The following is a 22,660-nucleotide window of genomic DNA, read 5'->3' as shown; positions in this document are numbered from 1 at the left end:
CCCTATAAAAGCAATAAAAACACTGGAAAAGATTGTAAAAATTAACTTTTTTCAGAACTCTGGTTAATTAATGAAAAGCTTGCAGCAATTTGAGTCATATTTATTCAAGGAGAACCACCACACCTTGATAAGAACAGCAGAGTTTGTGGCCTTGTAGCTTTAGTGTTGTAATTCCCATCTTTCCACTGCTCTGTAGTAACCTTGAAAATCAGCAGTCTTGCAACTAAGGTAGTTGTAAAAATGGGCAGGCTTATAGCCACATGAGGGCACAGACTGAGATTGCAGCTCTTCAAAAAAAGTCCCATCCCTGAACATTGCTACTTTTTCCTCTGTCTCACAGCTCCCTAGAAAAATTCAGTTTGCAAGGTGTTGTCTTTACTGACCTGGCTCAAAGGAAAACAGCAATATCCAGGATGTTTGCTGAAAACAATCAGTAGCAAATGTACCTGAGTTTCCTACAGCAGTTGCATCAAATAAGAGCTTGCCAAAACATCAAAGGAAGATCTGGGGAACAAGATGATTATGTGAGGGGTTGAAGGAGCTTGCTGGATCCCCAAACTATGTAAAAGGTCTTCAACCCTGTTTATGAATGACATTGATGTTCCACCAAATAAAGAATACTAATAAAGAGAGAAATTATTCAAAATAACCAATTATAAATTTTGGACTTTAAAAGTATGATACCTGAAATAAAAGATCACTAAAGGGACTCAACAGGAGGTTTGCAGTGGCAAAAGAAAGAACCAGTGTACCTGAAAATAGGCCAGATAAAATGATTATTTCTAAAGAACAGAAAGAGAAAATAATGACAAAAAATTAACACAGCTTCAGAAAACTGAGAGACACCATTAAGCATACAAACACAAGCCTTGTCAGAATCCTGAAGAGACAGGAAAGAAAAGCAGAAAGAAAATGCAAAGAAATAAATGATGAAAAACTCCCAATTTTTAAAAAAGATTTTATTTATTTATTCATGAGAGACACAGAGAGAGAGGCAGAGACACAGGCAGAGAGAGCTGGCTCCACGCAGGGAGCCCGATGTGGGACTGCATCCCAGGACTCCAAGATCACGCCCTGGGCTGAAGGCAGACGCTCAACCACTGAGCCACCCAGGCGTCCCGAAAAATTCCCAAATTTTATGAGAAACATTAATTCACACACCTAAGAAGTCTAAAAAATTTGATTCAGGACAAACCCAAGGCAATCCCAAACTAGAAAATAATAGTCAAAGTATATTAGTAAGCCAAGACGTGGTAAGCAGCAACAAGACAAAATTGACTTAACACTTAAATCATTCCTTTGTAAAATTAACAGTTGAATTTCCATCTGAAACCTTAGACTACAGAAGGCAATGGGATGATACAGTCAGTGTGCTGAAAGAAGACTGTCAATAAAGAATACTGTTTACAGCAAAACTGTCCTTCAAAAATGAAGGAAATACTAACAAATAAGCAAAAACTGAAAAAAAATTCATTGCTAGCAGACCTGCCCTACAAGAAATACTAATGGGAGTCCTTCAGGCTGAAATAAGAGGACATTAGAAATTAACTCAAAATCACATGAGATAAAAAGCACCAACATAGGTAACTATATAGCTATATATATAAATCAAAACAAAAATTATAAGTGTAACTTCTTTTTTTATTTAAATTCAATTATCCAACATATAATACATCATTAGTATTTTCTGTGCAAACTTTTAAATTCTGCTTTCTGATTTAAATGAAAAGAATGCAAGACAATAAATATAAAACTGTTCTAGGGGCTTATAATGTATAAAGATGCAATAGGTGTAACAGTAATAGCAGTAACAAGTAGCTATGTAAAGCTGATACATTGCAGCCAAGTTTCTGAATTTTATTAAAATAGAGTTGGTATTAATTTGAGCTACATTATGCTAAATTAGGATGATTATAATCTTCAGGGTAACTAAGAAAATAAGAAAAATACAGTAGAAGACAAAAAAGAACCAAAAATTTACACTAAAAATAAATACACAATACAAAACCAAGAAGTAATGGAGAAATAGAGGAACAAAGACATAAGATAGAAAACAGGTACCCAAATGGCAATCTTAAATTAAGTATCAGAGATTAAATGAACTTTAAATGGATGGAACACTCCAATCAAAAGGCAGAGGTTGACAAAAGGGATACAAACAGATTAGAAAAAAATATAAACAGTAGTTCAAAGACAAACAGATTAGGAGCAAAAGGTCAATAAAGACATACCATACAAATGGTATAACAGAGACCTGGAGTGTCTATAGTAGTAATGGGCAAAATAGAATTTAAAGCAAGCATTGTTCCAGCATGACAACATGAGAGCTCCATCGACCGCTCCCCAGGAAAATGAGGAAAAGATGTAAGAATCAACTATTTTAATTGTCTGGAGATTATCCTAAGGGTATAGAGGAAATGAAGAAAAATCTATTCAGTAATATTAACTAAATTCCATAAGAAAGGCTGTAATGTGTGGCATCTGCACCAAGACCCCTCACTCCACCTTCCTTCCCTACTCAGTAAGACAGAAACCCTAGTCCTCACTGGCACAGCTAAGAATACAGGGTCACAACTTCCCCAGCTCCCAGTTGGAGAGCTACCTTTCTGGGAGGGGTAGGACATCAACATTTCTCATCCTGCCCCCAGTACATGCTGCTGAAGCTAAGTTTTGGGCAAGTGAAGCTGAGAGTAGTAGGGGGGAATCCCACTTCTGCCCAGCAACCACTCGCAGGATGGAGGCTCTTCATGGGTGGGAAATTGTCCTTGACTTAGCTTTAAAATGGTTGTTCATGGCAGAAGCAAGCCAAGAATACCTAAAGCTATCGTCCCCTATCTCACCTCATACTTAGATCCTAATGTACGGGTGGTACTCTGAGAAAAGTAAGCGCAACACTATCCCCACCTCCAGCTACAGAGCCAGGGTTCCGAGATTTTGCCTGGAGGGAGAAGCTGGGTTTAAAACAGCTCTTAGGGCAGCCCCAGGGGCTCAGCGGTTTAGCTCCGCCTTCAGCGTAGGGCCTGATCCTGGAGACCCGGAGTCGAGTCCCACGTTGGGCTCCCTGCGTGGAGCCTGCTTCTCCCTCTGCCTGTGTCTCGGCCTCTCAATCTCTCTGTCTCATGAATAAATAAATAAAATCTTAAAAAAATAATAAAAAATTAAAACAGCTCTTAATCTCTCCCCAAAGGAATCGGTTGCATTTTCAACAAAGTATGAAGAGGACCAGGCCAAAGGATCAATGAAAAATAGTGCAGGTTGTGGTGAAAGGCAATTGGGAGTAGATTGGTAGATTCACTGGAGATACAGACTAAACTGTAGGCCTGCTAGTTTGGTAGTAAACTAGTTTGGAGAGGGGACTCTGCTTCTCCCTCTCCCCACCCACTGCTCATGCTTGCTCTTGTTATGTCTCTCTCTCCCTCTCTCTAATAAATAAATAAAACCTTTTAAAAAAATTAACCAATACCATTAATGATCCTGTGGGAGATGGGACAAGTACTCAGCTGCTACAATATACATATATTCTAAAATGTATAGTTTTCAACCTTAAAAATGATGAAACATGAAAAGAAATGGGCAACAGAAACTGCATGTTAAAGTGACCAGTTATCAGATTTAACAGAATACTGGGACGTCTGGGTGTGTCAGTGGTTGAGTATCTGCCTTCCGCTCAGGGGATGATCCCAGGGTCCTGGGATCTAGTCCCACATCGGGCTCCCTGCATGAACCCTGCTTCTCCCTCTGCCTGTGCCTCTGCCTCTCTCTCTGTCTCTCATGAATAAATAAATGAATTTTTTTTTAAGATTTTATTTATTCATTCATGAGAGACAGAGAGAGAGAGGCAGAGGCACAGGCAGAGGGAGAAGCAGGCTCCATGCAGGGAGCCAGATGTGGGACTCGATTCCGGGACGCCAGGGTCACACCCTGGGCTGAAGGTGGCGCTAAACCACTTTGCCACCCAGGCTGCCCAAATGAAATCTTAAAAAAAGGGATCCCTGGGTGGCGCAGCGGTTTGGCGCCTGCCTTTGGCCCAGGGCGCGATCCTGGAGACCCGGGATCGAATCCCACATCTGGCTCCTGGTGCATGGAGCCTGCTTCTCCCTCCGCCTGTGTCTCTGCCTCTCTCTCTCTCTCTGTGACTATCATAAATAAATAAAAAATTTAAAAAAAATTAAAAAAAAAAAAAAGATTTAACAGAAAACTGATTCAAAATTGCCATTATAAATGTCTTCAAAAAGTAAGGAAAATATGACTAAAGAAGTAAAGGGAGGTATGATACAATGTAACATCAAGTAGAGAATATCAAAAAAGAGACTGAAATTTAAAGAAGAACAAAAAAAATTCTGGAGTTGGAAACTACAAAAACAAGTATTTTAAAAAATCACTAGAGGGGTTCAATCATAGATCTGAACTGGCAGAAAAAGAAAGAGCTAACAAATTGAAGATTGGAAGAGATTATGCAATCTGAAGGACAGAAAATAGAATAAAGAAAAATAAACAATCTCGTACACATAATGGTGTACCAACACATGGTGTAATACAATTACTGGAAGGAGCAGACAGAGAGAAAATAAAAGAAAAACTTTAAAAATGAGGTGGGTGACAGTGAAGCTGGATTTAGCCATGGAAGTTATTCCAGAAGGTAACGTGAATCCATAGAAACAAATAAACCAGAAATGATAAATAAGAAGGCTAATGTAATGAAAATTATAAATGTGTATACTTTCTTTTATGGGCTAAATTGTTTCCGTCCTCAAATTTCATGTTAAAGCCGTAATCTGTAGTACTCTCACAATGTGACAGTTATTTGGAAACAGGGCCTTTAAAAAGGCGACTAAGTTATAATGGGGCCATTAGAGTGGGCCCTAATTCATTCCAACTGGTGTTCTTACAAGAGAAAATGTGGACACACAGAGACTCCAGGGATGTGCACATACAGAGAAGAGACCATGTGAGGGCACAGCAAGAAGGTGGCCATCTATCTGCAAGACAGAGAGGCCTCAAAGAAACCCAATCTGCCAATACCTTGATTGGACTTATATCCTCCAGAAGTGTGAGAAAATAAGTTTCTGTTGCTTAAGCCAACCAGTCCGTGGTATTTTGTTATGGGAGCCCTAGCAAACTAATACAGTGTCTTTTCTTCTCTCAGCTTTCTTAAGACATAAAAATTACACAAAATTAAATAAAGATATACCCCAAAATGTTAGTAACATTACTGATTATTGTGACACCTTTGATACAATATGTCTGACAAAAATACCATGAAAAGGGGGGTAAATGCAATAGAGTTATACAAGAGTAATGTAAAAATGAAAAGGCAACCTACCAAATGTGAGAAAAATATTTGCAAATCATATACCTGATAAAGGATTATTTTCCAAAATCTATTAAGAACTCATAGAACTCAGAAGCAAAAAACTAACCAAAAAACAAATAAGCTAATTGAAAATTGGGCAGAGGATATCAATAGACATTTTTCTAAAGAGGACATACAGATGGCCAACATGTATATGAAAACATTTTGAACATCCATACTCATCCAGGAAATGCATTTCAAAACCACAGTGAGATATCATCTCATCCCTATCAGAAAGGCTATGATAAACAAAGAAACACGAAAACATACAAACAAAAAAGATATTACAATATTGGTGAATATCTAGAGAAAGGAAACACTGGCATGCTATTGGTGGGAATACAAAATGGTATAGCCACTATGGGAAAGTATGGAAGTTCCTCAAAAAATTAAAAGTAGAAGTATCATGTAGTTCAGCACTTCCACTTCTGGGTATTTATCCAATGGAGCTGAAATCAAGAACTCAAAAAGGTATCTTTACTCTCATGCTCATTGCAGCATTATTCACAATAGCGAAGATATGAAAACAATCTAAAAAACCCAAATGTCCATCTATAGACAAATGAGTAAAGAAAACATGGTGTGTATATATATTACAGTGGAAGACTATGCAGCCTTAAAAAAAAAAGGAAATCCTACAATATGTGACAACATGTTTGAAACATGGGGACATTATGCTAAGTAAAATAAACCAGTCTCAGAAGGACAAATACTGTATGATTCCATTTATATGAGGTATCTAAAATAGCCAAATTAAAAAAGCAGAGGATAGAATGATGGTTGCTAGGAATTCATACTAGGATGAAATGGAGAGTTGTTACATATAAAGTTTCAGTTTTGCAAGATGAATAAATCCTAGGGATGTGATATACAACAGAGTTAATTAACAACACAGTACGGAGCACTTGAACATCTGTTAAGAGGATAAGTCTCATGTTAAGCATTCTTACCACCACCACAATAAAAAAAGTAACAGAAGGAAACTTTTGGAAGTGATGGATATGTTTATTACCTTAATTGTGGTGATAGTATTATGGTTGCATGCATATGTCCAAACTCATCAAATTGTATACATTAAATGTGCGGGTTTTTTTGTAGGTCAATCCTACCTCAATAAACAATAGAGAATATCAAGGAAACCAGAAAAAAATTTTCTTTGAAAAGATCGATATCATTGACAAATGTTTACCTAGACTGATCAAGAATGAAGGAAAGAAGATCAAATTATTAAAATTCGGGATGGAAGAAGGGCCATCACTATTGACTTTCCAGGGGGAAAAAAAAGGATTGTAAGAGAATATTATGAAAATTTATGTGCCAACAAATTACATAATTTGGAGGAAATGCACAAATTCCTAGAATAGTACAAACTATCAAAACTGATTTAAGAAGAAATAGAATATCTGATTAGCCCCAAAACAAATAAAGAGATAGAACTGGTAATGAAATAAATTACCCATAAAGCAAAGCTCAGTCCTGATGGCTTTAGTTGTGAATTCTACTGAAGATTAACAGAATTAATACCAATCCTTCACAAACTTTTCAGAAAAAATATAATAAAAGGGACCATTTCCCAAATCACTCTTAGAAGCTAGTATTAATGACACAAAAAACTGATAGTCATCAGTAGAAAAGGGAATTAAACCATTAAACTCTATGATTATAAATGTAAAATCTTCAACAAAATATTAGGAAATCAAATATTATAGTGTATAAAAAAGTATTATATAGCAAGAAATAGTTGCATTCTGCAAAAGAGGAATTTGAGAATCACTAATCTGGTAGAGAGAGGCATGTAGGCAAATCCTGTCTGTTAAATCTAGTTTGGGTTGCCATTTTTGATAAAAGTACTGTTAGATTTTGATTAAAAAGTGATCAAATCTGGTCACTGCACTGCATATAATTTTGGGGAAAATATATGGACATTTTTGTTTTATTTTAAAGTATGTTTCATATTAGATTGTTAATAATTAAATTCTGGTAGTTTTTTAAGTGTAACATTAAAAGCTAGTTCACTTATTGTTATGGTGTTTGTAACATTACAAAATGTCTCCATAAGAATTAATTGGCAATTAAATCTCCTTTCTTTTCTAGTGTATTATTTTTATATTTTAAAATACATGCCTGTTGTAAAATGCTGATTTTACACATTTTGTAAGTGGTTTTAAAATTTTGAGTTTATATGCCCATTGACTAAATTTGAGGGCCACATTCATACAAAGAAGAAGGAGTCTTGTGCTCTACCAAACAAATCATGCACCACCTCTTGTTGAATTTTAATTTAATCTGAGATAAATCATAAAGTAACAATAAAATATTATAATTTTTGAAAAACATACAATTATAATAGTCTACCAATTCCTGGAACTTTGAGATTTCCTTTCAGCTCTACCACTAGAATGTAAGACTAACTATGTTTGATCTTGATTTCCTCTGAAGAACTGCAGTCAGTCATTTGGTTCATTTAAGGGCATATTTTAATACTGGATTAATGCTACATATTCTGACATTTTTTTTGTTCCTTGCATTCTAAAACTTTAATAAAATTACAGTAAATAAAACTCTCCCCATGTAAACAAAGGAACCATAAATTCACCAGTAACTGTTTTAACAAAAACAAACTGTTTTGTCAACGATAAATGATGATTAATAAGAAACTACCAACAGCCTAGGAATACAATGATTTTAAAAACTGGAACTTATCAAATACTAAAATAATAAGCATACTTACAACTTCTAGTGTCAACACAAGTACTGTTGTGAGGATCTGATTTCTAAAGCTGATGGCAACAGTGCATAATTGAAGCAATACATGGGTATCACTGACCAACTTCTCTCTCAGTATGTAAGTTTACAAAGAGATTTGTCTATTGCGGCCTTAACTAGTACTTAAGCATTTTATATTCTTTTCATCTCAAATCTGTGTTGCTGTTATTGTTTTTGTTAAATCTCAAGATGCTCGAATGCATGGTTAATGCACAGTTTAAATTAATCATGATGCCTTAAGCTAAAATGCATGTTCTGCTTGAATCAATATTTCACTTTCAGAAATTAACAGATGGAATAAAATTAGAAGTAAAAATGTCTATTAATTAAACATTTTTAAAAATTAAAGGATTAGTACATCTCAACAAACATAAAGCTCTTAGACAAAAATCATAAATTTGATATGACCAATCTTATCTTTAAATAGATCAAATAGTATTTCCAGAAAAATTGATTTATCATCATTTGTTGTTTTATCTGATGATGTCCATAAATTTACTATAGTGTAAACATATAAAATTTCTCAAAATGGCTCACATTGAAAAAAGTCACTTATTCCCTTTAAGATTGGATATGACTAATTGCAAAGAAATTATACAAAAATGTTATATTAACACACCTGAAGTCCCCAGCAGTGTGGAAGGGATTTTTAACATTCACAGTGATTTCTTTCCATTCATAACATGGAGATTTGCAATGTATAATTTCCTAAAGTAAAAAAAAAAATTAATTCTATATGAAAATAAAAAAGAATAACCTGAATTGTAACATATAAACTTAAAGTATCTAAAAAATAGTACATTTAAACATTACAGTGATATTAGTTTATGTAATTCCCCTTATCCCACAAATATTGTACTGCTAAAATCTGTGCGGGAACAAATAGAAATAGATCTTACCACATTACTGAATTATTTGTCACAATAGTGTCTCCTAAATTGGTTTCCTTGAAATTGCTTTTGTTAATGACTGAGCATGATTCCACATTTGAAAATTAATCAATCATATATATACCTAATATACATGACATAAGGAAGAGGCAGGGTGTGTGTATGTGCACGCTCATAGCTCATGTGAGTGCATGAATATCTCTGTGTGTGACATGCCTGTGTTTATGATGTGGTGGCTACACTGACATATTTGTACTGTAATAAAAGCAAAAATGTAAAATTAAAACTTCAAATTACCTGAAGGACTTTCATGGAAAATAAGATGCTAGTAATTCTACATTTTTAGACTGATCATGTTATTATTTTATTTCTCCATTATTATCCAGGCCCCTCCCTGGTTTACTAAAACCATGAGTAGCCAGATGGAGAAATTAACAGACCACATGAGCTTCAGGTGTCAGCTTTTCTGCCCCAGAACCATGTAAATGACAAGCTAAAATCATCCAAGTCTCATAGATACATATGGCAGGGCAATGTTTCGTTTCGGAGAATTTGTGTGGGAGGGTTGGGAAGTCTAAGAATTTATCATTTAGGAGGAAATCTGAAGATCAGGACGCACATCTTAATGATAATCAAATGTCCGCTTCCTGTTCTGAGCGTCTGTACCTTGTCAACCAGTCTGTCCATGTGAGCAACTTAATGCTCTCCTTACACAACTGGCCATTACTGGAGTCAATCTCTTTATTCCCTATTCACCCCAAATCCTTTATAACCCATGTGGAAATCTGGCAACATAACAAGTTTACTTCTTTACTATACAGTCATGGTATAAAATAATATTTAGACAAAACAGCTACAAGAAGTCGATGATAGCAATATCACGACCATTTTATAGAGATTTAAAAATCTTTCTCTCTCTTTCTTTGAGATATAAACAGAATTCTGTCTGGAACACTATTGCCTCTCAATAAATGCCAGTCTTAGCATTATCTTTAGAATGGATTTGAGCCACAGGACACTCAAGATAAATTGATGAATGTCCCTATCAGAGAAGAGAAACATTTTCTCTGCCACATAAAACACCAACCCTTAATTCAAATAAAAACAGACAGAAGCCCAGGGACTGCTTTACTTTAAATCACAAGTCTCCACAGCAGAAGGGAATGTAAGTTGCTACATTGTATATAGTAAATGATTCCATTATGGAAAGAACAAATATAATCCTAAAAATCTGACCTTAAAGGAACACTCAACACAAATCCTTTCAAATTATCTTATAAAACTGAAGAATTATTTCCACACTCTTTTAAAAAAATTTTTTTTTTAAATTTTTATTTATTTATAATAGTCACACAGAGAGAGAGAGAGAGAGAGGCAGACACACAGGCAGAGGGAGAAGCAGGCTCCATGCACCGGGAGCCCGACGAGGGATTCGATCCCAGGTCTCCAGGATCGCACCCTGGGCCAAAGGCAGGCGCTAAACCGCTGCGCCACCCAGGGATCCCTATTTCCACACTCTTAAAAAAATAAATAAAAAATAAAAAACGAATTATTTCCACAGAAAGAGTAACAGAGCAAGAATATCAGAGACACAGAAGGCAAGAATTGTGCAAATGTAATTATGTGCACATGTGTCTGTACAAACATGACTTCAAAGAACAGAAGCTGTATAGAGATAAAACTTAGAAGAACAGCTGTGCTTGGGGCACTGAGAAGAGAAGCAAACATACAAAATAGGTAAAATTTACTTACAATGGCTTTAAAATTGAGGACTTCACCCTTAAGAGCAAAAGTCATTGTAGCGCCTCCTATTGCATGTCTACGTTTTGAAATTAATAGTAGTGAAGCTTCAGCGGGATGAAGAAAGCGACTGGTGAATTTCAGAGTGACAGTAATTTGGTTTCTATTTAGTAAAAGATAAAAGAGGAAATATTTTACTGAAAAAACACAAGTATCTTTTCAGCATAGATCATGTGCCCAGTGCCTACACTCTGCGATATACTCACTTCTACAATAAAATTGAAGACTGCTACACATCTCAGCAAGTCTACAATCCAGTTTTTGTCATCAGTTAAAACATCTTGATCCTATCTGTAAAATCTACAGTTACCTTCAAATGTACATAGAATTTACCAAGTACTGGATTTCCAATTAGCTGCAGGAAATGATGTAGGTATTTTTGAGGTGAAATTAATGGACTTTCTGTGCTGTTTAGGTGAACTCTTAATCATATCACTGTTTTTTTTTTATCACATAGACAAAAAATGAGAAAGATTAAGAATTCAAAAAATACTTAAAGCCATGGTTGAAAATAAAATTTAAATCTGGAACCAAAGTAATAGTACATACATAGCAGGATTTTTATTTGAGAGAAACATAAATAAAAGAAGGAAAACAGAAAGTCATGTCCATCTCCCTTTAACCTCAACTTCCTAGTCTAAAAACACAGTAAAATGGTGAGGAGCCTATGGATTTGGAGATTTCACTTACCAGTTTGTAGGGGAATGACTACACATAGCACCCTGACAATCTGGCATGCCAACACACAGGCCACATATACAAGGCTTAACTACAGTGGATAAAAGTCTTGGCAGAAAGCCAAGATCCACCCATAACATAAGAGCAAAGGGACACATGAAGAGCTGCTACAAGAACCTTTCTCACTTGCCTCTCTACCTTCCCTGAGAGGGTATCCTCACTTTCTCATTGCCTCCTAGATTGTGATACAGTAGGAGGGTTGCTACCTAGTCCCCTTCAGGGGAGAGTTACAGGCTATAAAACTGCTTAGTGGCAGCATGAGATTGGCTGTCAGCAACAGGGTGCCCTACCATGCATGATGTATTCATCAACAAAAGCCCCTTTGCTGTGGCATTAACCTGCACAAGGGACATGGGATCTGGCCCTTTTGAGAACTTTAATGTAAGTAATGAAGTCCTTGAATAAAAAAAAAAAAAATGAGCTCAGTGTTTCTTAACTGGCTAACTCTTTCAGCCTTGCCTTGCCTTGGCACAGCTGTGGGTAAAAAATCTTGAGGAAATTTTATATTTGCTTTTGCTCTGGCTTTTAGCATAGTTATCACAGTTATTCCTTTGTACAAACTATCACCTATTGCCTTCTCTTAGGATACTCATATTTGGAAATGAAGATGGGAATAGAGTCAGTGTCCAACTTTGGCTTACCTTCCCTCAGATCCTTGTGGAATTAATGTTAAATAGGTAAGTCTATGGAGCAGCAAAAAGTAAAGTGAATTAAGGACTTTCAAAATCAATAGAAATACAAACCTGCTTTTTAGGGAAAATTACAACTCACATGTAGTGGGAGTGGGGCTGGTCTTTACTCAAATATGTCATCACTAATCTCAATTTGTGCAAAGGGATATTTTGTTGGTCATTAAAAAGCTCATGGATTTGAATTTAATTAAGAGCAAAGAATATTTGACCTTGAGATCTTTTTCAGGATGTATAGGCTCAAATTCTGTGTTAGGATACCTGTGAATGACTTAGGATTTTTATAGATTTCCTAAAATTAATCATAAGATCAAGTCATTCATTCATTCACTCAATTGATATTTAGAGAATTTATAATATTCCACGTACTGTTTTAGATTTGGGGATATAGTAATTAGAAAAAACCCTTAGTATTCCTGATCTCCTGGATCTTACATTCTATAGGGCATTCAGACATTAATTATGCCATCACGAAATAAATGTGAAAATTATAAATTATGTACGTGCTAGGAAGTGGTATGATAGCATATAACAGGAAGTGTGGTATAGTTTGAAAAATCTGAGGAAGGGATCTGCTAGGTGGGATATGAAGGATGAGAATGAGTTAGCCAGAATGAACAGGGGAAGAAAGAAGGCATCCAAGGCCTCTGGTTTGAGGAATTATGTGTTTGAAGAACTTACCAAAGGCCAGTGGTGCTACAGCTTAGAGAGCAAGAGTGTTAGCAATACAGATATATCCAAGAGCCAGTGATGAAAATCATGTTGAGATATTCAGCCTATATCTTAATGGTAATAGGAAGCTATGGGAATATTTTAAGCAGAGGAGTGATAAGCAAATTTGCATTTAAAAAAATGTTTCCATTCTAAGATAGAGGATGGATTGCAGAGAAACCTTTTAGTAGTCTATTGTGGCAGTGCAGCTTAAAGATGATGGTACATTAAACTAAATGTGGAATAGGTGACTAAGAAGAAAAGATGTCAACTTTAAGATATATTTGGTAAAATCAAGAAGACTTGCTAACAGATTGGATCTCCATGGAAGTTGATTTAAAAAAGGTATTTGAAAATGGCCATAATCTAAATAACATGCATTTAATAAATGAATTTATGGACCTATACTTAAATCCTATGAAACACATTTTAAAATATAATATCCTTTTTATAAAATCAATGTCTGGTTTTAGGACTATGAAGATTTGAGCCTTTCTTGAGTATAGATGTTTCTTTTGAAATTTTGTAGTCAGATGGAGGCATGTAAATGACAAGGATTCCTTCCTGAATGTGTTAGAAAGTTCAGAATCAAATGGGTGGTCTACTTGGGTAAATGTCTTAGGTCTCTAAAAATGTGTATAATCATAGGCTTCATATTAATTTTCTTCCTTTTATTTTATTTTTGTTCCAATTGCCTCCCTCTCATTAAAAAAAAATCTTGATATTACATGTCTCTTGTAGGGTACTTCAACTTGGCTTTTGGAAAAGATGGAAAATAATTTATAACGTATCATTCAATATCAGCGCCCAAAAGGTTCAGTGAGAATAACGTGGAAAAAAAGAAGCAGACTGCTTTTCCAAAAGTATACTTTTACTTTTATGCAGTAACTCTATGGTTAAAGCTAAATTTAATTATCAAATTAGATGCAAAAGTAAACATGTTTGTTTATATGTTGCTGTAGCTGTTTAATCTATTCTATGTAAATGATTATCTCTGGGAATTTAAATCCACAGCTGCCAGAAAGAGCCATTATTAATCATGATTTAGAAAGACTCTAAGGATGTGGTACACATAGATAATTATATAATACCTAATAATAATAATGCTGCCATTTCTTTTTTATGAAAACAAAATATTTTCTGAACCTTATTTGTAAAAAACAAAAGACTAGGAAATTACTTAGCCTAGCTAATAAAGATGCTTAAAGAACCACCTAATAATAGTACTCAAGCCTACAAAATAAAATGCATCTAGAAAAGGAAATAATTATTTTCTATGGGCAGCCTGGGTGGCTCAGCAGTTTAGTGCTGCTTTCAGCCCAGGGCGTGATCCTGGAGACACGGGATCGAGTCCCACATGGGCTCCCTGAATGGAGCCTACTTCTCCCTCTGCCTGTGTCTCTGCCTCTCTCCCTCTCTCTGTCTCTCATGAGTAAATAAATAAAATCTTTAAAAAAATTATTTTTTATATATATTGAGAATTAAGTTTTATATATATTGAGAATCTTTTCTAGAAACACTTCCATGGTTATTCCAAGAATACTTAGGTGCTTCTTTCTATTTTCCTCTAGTTCTATACACACAATATAAATAAAGCAATTATCAAATTATATCCTAATTGTGAATTTGCTTATTGTGCTAGATTGCAAACACTGTGAGTAGTGTTAATATATTTTCATCTATGAATCACCAGCACTTCAAATTGGGAGTGGGGGCAAATACTTATTGCTTCCTAATATGTTCCAGCTACAGTACTAGGTGCTTTGCCTATTTAATTACATTTATTCCTGACAAAACTGTGGGTAAATATACTGATCCTTGTTTTCTTTTTCTTTGGTTTTTTTTTTCATTTTTTATTTATGAGAGAGAGAGAGAGAGAGACAGAGAGAAGAAGAGCAAAGGGAGAGGGAGAAGCAGACACCACACTGAGCAGAAAGCCTGACATGGAGCTTGATTTCATGACTGAGATCAGATCTGAGCCGAAACCAAGAGTCGGTCCTTTAACCAAATGCACCACCTAGGCGCCTGATCCTCGTTTTCTAAATAAGAAAAATGAGGCTGGATCATAGAGCCTGTGCATAGCAGTATCAAAGCCCAGCATTTAATTGTTAAATGACATGACAGTAGAGTTCTAGACCACAATGGCTTCTGAAGCTCAGATTTATCGCCTAAGAGAAATCTCATTAAAATTATAAGAAAGAAAAAAAAATAAAATTATAAGAAAGAGATTTTTTTAAAGCTGCTAATTAGAAGAGGCTATTTTTTTTAAAATTTTTATTTATTTATAATAGTCACATAGAGAGAGAGAGAGAGAGGCAGAGACACAGGCAGAGGGAGAAGCAGGCTCCATGCACCGGGAGCCTGATGTGGGATTCGATCCCGGGTCTCCAGGATCGCGCCCTGGGCCAAAGGCAGGCGCCAAACCGCTGCGCCACCCAGGGATCCCCTAGAAGAGGCTATTGATGAGCATCTGAACAGAGGTTAATAAAGGAAACAAAGCTGCCCCACAGACTCCTGGAGAGGCCATTTCCAGAAATGCCCACTTACATGGAGCTCAAGATGGGGTTCAGACAACTTCACTGTCCTCAAGGCCAGTACAGTATGTTGGGCAATTGGGCATTAATGTTTTTCATCCTAAGATAAAGATTTGTGTGTATACACAGAACAACTATACTTTTCTATTGCTGTGTTATTAAATATGAATGGATAAGCAACTACCACAAGGCATTAGAATAAATACTTAAACATAATACACTGAAAACAAAATAAACATTAACAAATGACCTAAAAGAAAATAAAAATATTTACATAAGAGATGAGTACATCAGAGTCAGAGACATTGATGAAGATAACCCCAATTTAAGAACAGGATGCCATGCAAGAGATACTCAATAAAAATGAAAATACTCTTGCAAATATACATGTAGAGGGGATTCTCATTTTCTCTCCCTTTCTTTGCTTCTCTCCTCTAAAGAAACACTTAGAAAAGAAAGCTTGTTGAAAAAAAGGGGAAAAAGCAGTGACATGAAAAAGACTAGTGATAAGACAGGATACATAAAGAATACAATGAACAGGTTCAATATCCAACAACTAAAGGTTAGAAAATGAGAAATGAGAAAGTGGAGGGGAGAGAATTATGAAATTATTTAAGAGAATTTGCCAGGGCTTATGAAAAACTTCATATTTAAAGGACTCATTATGTACCCAGACAATGAATAAAAAAAGACCCTCCTTGAGGCATTCTAGAGCAGTCTCAGAACACAATGGAAAATCCTAAAACCTTCTAGAGGTGTTGGAAAACAGAATTATAGTAGACTTTCTCATCACAAATAATGAATACTATAAGGCAACAGAACAATTATTTTAAGAGTAATGAGGAAAAATCTTTCCAACTTAGGAAAATAAACCAAGCAAAATATAAATCAAAGGTAAGGGTAGTAAAAAGACATGCTTAAAAATGCAAAATCTTGGAAAATTTGTCTCTCATATATATATTTTAAAGATTTTATTTATTTATTCATGAGAGACACAGAGAGAGAGGCAGAGACACAGGCAGAGGGAGAAGCAGGCTCCCTGTACGCAGCCTGATGTAGGACCCGATCCCAGGACCCCAGGATCACATCTTGAGCCAGAGGCATATACTCAACCGATGCGCCACCCAGGTGCGCCTGTCATATATTTTATTAGGCTTCATAAGGATTTTTTAAAAAGTAAATATATAAGTAGATTAAGAAAGATATTAGTTTCTATCCAAAGAGAAATAAAAAATGTTCAATATTGACATCTCTTCAGTAGGTCTGGAAAGCAATCAGTCCAAATCAGAGGAAAAGGCAAAGTGCTCTAGAAATGGTATACTTGAAAGAAAGAGACTTCAAGGATTGTATGAACTTCTTTAGAATTTATTGATTTTCTCAAAGAAGGAGGAGTCAAAAGATACTTTTTATACTGATGGTATAAGAAACATATTAAAATAGATTTTCACTCTTGGAAAAGTAATAAATAGAGGACAGACTAGTGATGTTTGGAGGGATGGCAATAAATCTGGAGAAGTAAATAAACTAGGTCATTAAATATTATAGCTATACATCAACAGATTATTTCTGAAGTTGACATAACAAAAATACTGGCAAATATAATATAGATTATTTCAATTTATGGAGGTAACTACTGGAAGAGCTAAAATGAGACCTAAATGAAGGAGTGAAAAGTAGGTGGCACAAGAAGTGGATTTCTAGAGACAGATTTGAGGGGAGAGGGACTTGCTTTTCATTCTAAACTCCTCTGCAGGGGCACCCAGGTGGCTCAGACAGTTAAGCATCTACATTTGGCTCAGGTCATGATCCCAGGGTCCTGGGATGGAGTCCCACGTCGGGCTTCCTGCTCAGCAGGAATCTACCTCTCTCTTTCCACCTGCCTCTCCCTCAGCTCATGCTATCTCACACACACACTCTCTCTCAAATAAATAAATAAAATCTTAAAAAAAAATAAATTACTCTGCATTTTTTACTTGTTAAGCATGTATAAGTTAAATTTTGATTAAAATATATAAGTTGATAACAAGAATATAGGCATGTGTGTAATATAGTCAAAACATGAATATATGTACTCATGATTACATGTGTGAGTAGGTATACATGAATATATGGTCAGTTAATGTTCACTTGGCATGTATTAAAATCTCAAGAAGCTAATATTTACAAATATATCTATATTTATATAGACAATAAGTGGTGCAATGGTGAATAAAGAGAAAACAAGGCACACTACTGTTAATAAGTTAATAATTAATAATTGCTAATAAGTTAATAATTTAATAGGAAGTAGCCTGTTGGGTTCACCCAAGTGAAATATTCTCACAAACCAGCTCCTGGAGAAACAAAAAATGATACGTCATGAATCTTCAGGATTACTTACAAATAGTCAAAGACACGTTTTATTGAATGTCAAGGGCTTTGCATGCATGTGATACACAAACACACATGCATACACACATAATATATACAGATATCTAAAATAAGAGTGCCATCTCTGGATTTAGATTGCCTGGTTTTAAATCTCCACTTGATCATTTAATAGCAGGGAAAATTGGGCAAATGATTTAATGTCTCTGCTCAATGTCTTCTTTCGGAAAATAAGGACACTAATATGGCTGTTAGGATGTTTAAATATGAAAAGGTATACAAAGTGCATGTTATATAGATTTTGTACATAGCAAGTGTTTAATAAGCATTAAGTGTTTTAATATTTACATATATAATGTATAATATAATATTACACTATAATTACACTATATAATGTATAACATAATATTACACTATATAATAATAAGTGTTTTAATATTTACATATATAATGCATTTATTTTGTAAATATAATACTATACATATGCTATAATAAACATATACTTGTGCATATAAAAAGGCTAGAAGGAAATGAACTGATGAATTGTTTATCTGATGGAGTTCTAGGTGATTTTGTTTCTTCTTTGTACATTTCTGTAACAAATTTTCAACAAGGCACAGATTTTACATTTATAGTAAAGACTATAAATGTTAATTTTGTTAACTGAAATGTGATTTTTAGGCTAAAATATCAGAGGTTTTATGTGGTTGTTAGGAAGAATTTCCACCTAATGAAAGCTGTGAAATCTGAAAGACACTATTGGGTTTATGAGTTAAAAAAAAGTGGAGAGAAACCTGAAACCTTTTCACTTGTATCAACCTATTTGAAAGGCAGAGAACAGATCTCAATTATCCAAGTCCTGTGGGAAGAAAAACGGTACTGTGACAATGTTTAAATGAACTAGTATTACTAAAGTTGTGTTTTATAACAGACACGTAATAACTTAAAAAAATGAGTGGGTTATTTTTACAAGGAGTTTTATTCTAATCATTCAATTTATAATATAGAAACAGGTGAGTGGAGAATTGTTTCCCTCACACTCAGTTCAATCTGGATATATACCAACCATGAATATTCAGAATTTATAAATTATATACTCCTTAGCATGGAGCAGTAACTGAAGAAAACAAACACAGGCTAATGACACAAGCCAAGGGCACTGTTAGAACTGGGTTTCTTGGTATTTTAAATGTAATTAAAATGGCCCTTATTTCCAATTATTTCTGTATTTCATATACTAGAAGTAATAATAATTACAATGTGAAAAGCAACTCAGGTTAATGTATAATTAAAAACCAAAAAGATAACCAGGTGAAGTAACTTTAGTAGTTATAACCTGTCACTCTGCACTGCAAAAAAAATAATTGAATGCAAAGGCAATGACTAAAATTCTAGCTGGCTGAAATCAATTACTGGTTATTAGTCTGTGAACCATTGTGATACTAGCATGGCTATTCTCTTATCATCCTTGTATTTTGTAATAAGAATATTTGCCATCATTAAAACCGTTGACATATCTAATAGGATTTGTTGATCTGGGAAGAGTCATACATTATGCTTATATTTAATTTCTCAAGACTATTCTTTGGGGGTTTCATTTGTGCTTTATTTTTGAAAGTAGGATAGTAGAAGAAACATTAAACAAAAGCATCATGAGAAAAGAATCAGATAGAAATGAGACTTTAAAGAAAATCACTACAATTTGTGAGTGTGTATGTATATATATATATATATATACACACACACACTAGGTATACACCTATACCTATACATACACACACACACACACACACTAGGTATACACCTACACCTATACATATACACACACACATATACCTAGTGCATATATATATTATATATATAACATATATATATATATATATGCATCTAGTCACACATACAAACACAATGACAGTGAAGGGATGGAGAAAAATGGCAACAGTGAAGGTGGCTTTGAGGTAAGATTATCAGTCTTTCACTTTCTTTGTTCTTTGTACTTTCATAGTTTCTAAATTTTCTACAATGAGCACATTGCTCAGCAACAACTATATATAACATATAAACAGGATGATATATAATAATGTTATATATAATATCTATAAAATATATATAAGTAAGTAATATAACTATATAACAGATATATATACATATAAATTTAGCACACACTGGTTTGAATTTCCTACAAGAAACTGAAGCACAGTACATAAACAAACAACTTATAATCTAATCTCTATGGCCCATATGCATGTAAAATAAACTAAAATTAAAAGCATACATAACAAGCAACTGTTTTATGTTGTTAAAATTGTTTTAACAAAATTGGTGAGGAATCTCAGCAACATATACATAATTTATCTATGCCTGAGTGATAATCTTTTCATTATACATATACTAGTTAAAAACAAATCCAGGCCACTCTTTTATAATTATAATACACATTAAATCTCTAGGGTTATTTTTAGTGAAGCAAAATTTAAAAAGAAAAAAAAAAAACCACTTACTTTGGAGATATTGTCACAGTGTTCCTTGCCTGGGAAAGGGAGAAGTCAGAGGCATCTTTTCCAATAATTGTAGCATTATACACTAACTGTTTCAAGCTTGAATTTTTCAGTAGAATCTATATTGAAGAAGAGAGTATACATAAGATCATGAATTTTAAAAATATATAATTTAGCACTTATTTTCATCAAAGCAAGTTATACACTTTAATCATGAAAATATTCCTAATGTGCACTAACTGGAGGAAAGCAGACTTCGTATTTAAAGATAACACATATATAGATAGTTTACCAGCATAGGCAAGGAGAAAGAGCTTTCAAGCTTTCAAGTAAGGAAATGACAGATGTAGAAACACCTGATCATCAAAGGTTTGAAATCCAAAGTTAGCAACTTGGATTTTGTTCTTACTGCGAAGGGAAATCTTTGGAGAATTTTAAACAGAGAACTTAGATAATCCAATTTACAAAAATACTACTCAGGCTGCTCAGTGTAGAAAGTATTATAAGGAATGTACATTTAAAAAGAGAGGCCCAGGCTGAAAATGATGGTGGCCTTGACTTGAAGCAATAGTATAACATTGGGTTGGGTGTTCCTTTCTTTCTGATGCCAAGATAGGGAGGGTACTTGAGGACAAGTTAGAGAGGATATCTCATGAAAACTGTGAATATCCAAGTGTTTATGTAGAATATAATGGAGATTTTAAAAAAACAGACACAGTGGAAAGATTCCAGGTTATCATGGAAAGTACTGACTCAGAGGAGGAAGATGACATGGGGAAAAATGCATGATTGGCCAAATTAGAGTGACAACAGGTGAGTGCAACTTACATAGCTCAAGAAGTATAGTCACAGAGATCGGAAGAGTCAACAATTAGCACCATGCATGATTATAGTGACTTACAGCAATAATGGTGACTTATACAGAATTTGGTAGATTTGTTAAAGATTAACTAGGGGAGCCTGGGTGGCTCTGTTAGTTAAGTGTCTGGCTCTTGGTTTCTGCTCAGGTTGTGATCTCAGGGTGGTGCGACTGTGCCCTGCATCAGGCTCCATACTCAGTGCAGAGAGTGCTTGAGATTCTCTGCCTCTCCCTCTCTATCTGTCCCTCCTCCTGCTCTTTCTCTACCTCTCTCTAAAATTAAAAAAAAAAAAAAAATCTTAAAAAAAATAAAAGATTAAATTAACTAGTTTTATATTTCAATGAGAATTTTTGGTAACTACCAGGACAAGTACGTTGTTGCCAAAGAGTTTCTTCTATCTTTGGTTATACCAAGGAATTGGGGCTCTCATGTTGTTTACCTACTTGTGCATATCATTTATACTGGGGGCAAGACAAACCCAGTGTGTTATTTTTTATGTATGTATGTATGTATTTATGTATGAATTTGAAGTACTAGTAAATGATTTTAAGTTCCAGAGAACTAGTTTCTGTTTTCTGAAAGGAAATGTAGAAAATCATGAGGATTCTCTGTGAAATGTTTTTGTTTTATAGTCCTGGAACTTCCATAACCAACTCTGAAATCTGAAAAAAGCCACTCATTCTCATTATGTCATATCCTATATATGACACAAAGGCATTGGGCTCACCTGTGGTCAGATTATTCCACCCAGGATTTCACATTGGGGTAGTAAGTGGCAAATGGGGACAAAGGAAATCTGTTCAAGGAAAGGAAAGAAAGCTTTGGAGCCTCAATTCCCCTTGTGCATCTTTTGTAAGAATAGCTTAACTTTCACTATTTAATAGTTATCTTTAACAACTGTGATTCTGTGTAAATTCTGCTTCAAAAAAGTAAGAAGAAAAGTTCAATTGCATTTTAAAAATACCTCAGAAAACCACACAATCTAAATTTTTTTTCACTGATCACTATTTTTTTTACTGGTTCTAGGATTCTATGTTTCTATTAGTGACATATAGTTACACAAATACTTTTTCAATTCTAGTAGCCATGTCTTGAGATTCTTCTTTTTTCTAGAGTGATGAAAATGTTGATTAAAATACTCAACAACTGGCGGGGGGTGGGGGTGACTGGGTGGCGGGCACTGAGGTGGGCACTTGATGGGATGAGCACTGGGTGTTATTCTGTATGTTGACAAATTGAACACCAATAAAAAATAAATGTATTTAAAAATAAAATAAAATAAAATACTCAACAACTTAAGCACTGCCATTTATGGTGTTGATGCATAGGGGCAAATTATGCCAAACGTTCTCAGCAATTTCCAAATCAGTGATTTTCTTAAATTAAATTTAAAATTAAAGCTTATAGTAACTGACAGTTTTTTGCATTCATATTTAATTTTTGTTGCCTTCAAA

General features: G+C 34.6%; 1 protein-coding gene across 1 annotated transcript in view; it reads right to left on the bottom strand.

Annotated features, from left to right (window-relative positions):
- The window catches only part of CFAP47 (cilia and flagella associated protein 47), a 503,092-nt gene that overhangs the window by 236,979 nt on the left and 243,453 nt on the right, over positions 1-22,660 (bottom strand). Inside the window, exons 37-39 of the mRNA XM_072744557.1 lie at positions 20,350-20,465; positions 10,762-10,912; positions 8,739-8,827 (exon numbers count right to left, since the gene is read on the bottom strand). Coding sequence (XP_072600658.1) covers positions 8,739-8,827; positions 10,762-10,912; positions 20,350-20,465 — 356 coding nt within the window. The remainder of the gene's footprint in view (positions 1-8,738; positions 8,828-10,761; positions 10,913-20,349; positions 20,466-22,660) is intronic.

This window comes from Vulpes vulpes, chromosome X (genome assembly GCF_048418805.1).
Source record: "Vulpes vulpes isolate BD-2025 chromosome X, VulVul3, whole genome shotgun sequence".
Classification (NCBI taxonomy): Eukaryota; Metazoa; Chordata; class Mammalia; order Carnivora; family Canidae; genus Vulpes; species Vulpes vulpes.
Note: the sequence above shows the minus strand (reverse complement) of the source record. Positions and strands in the feature narration are given on the sequence as shown.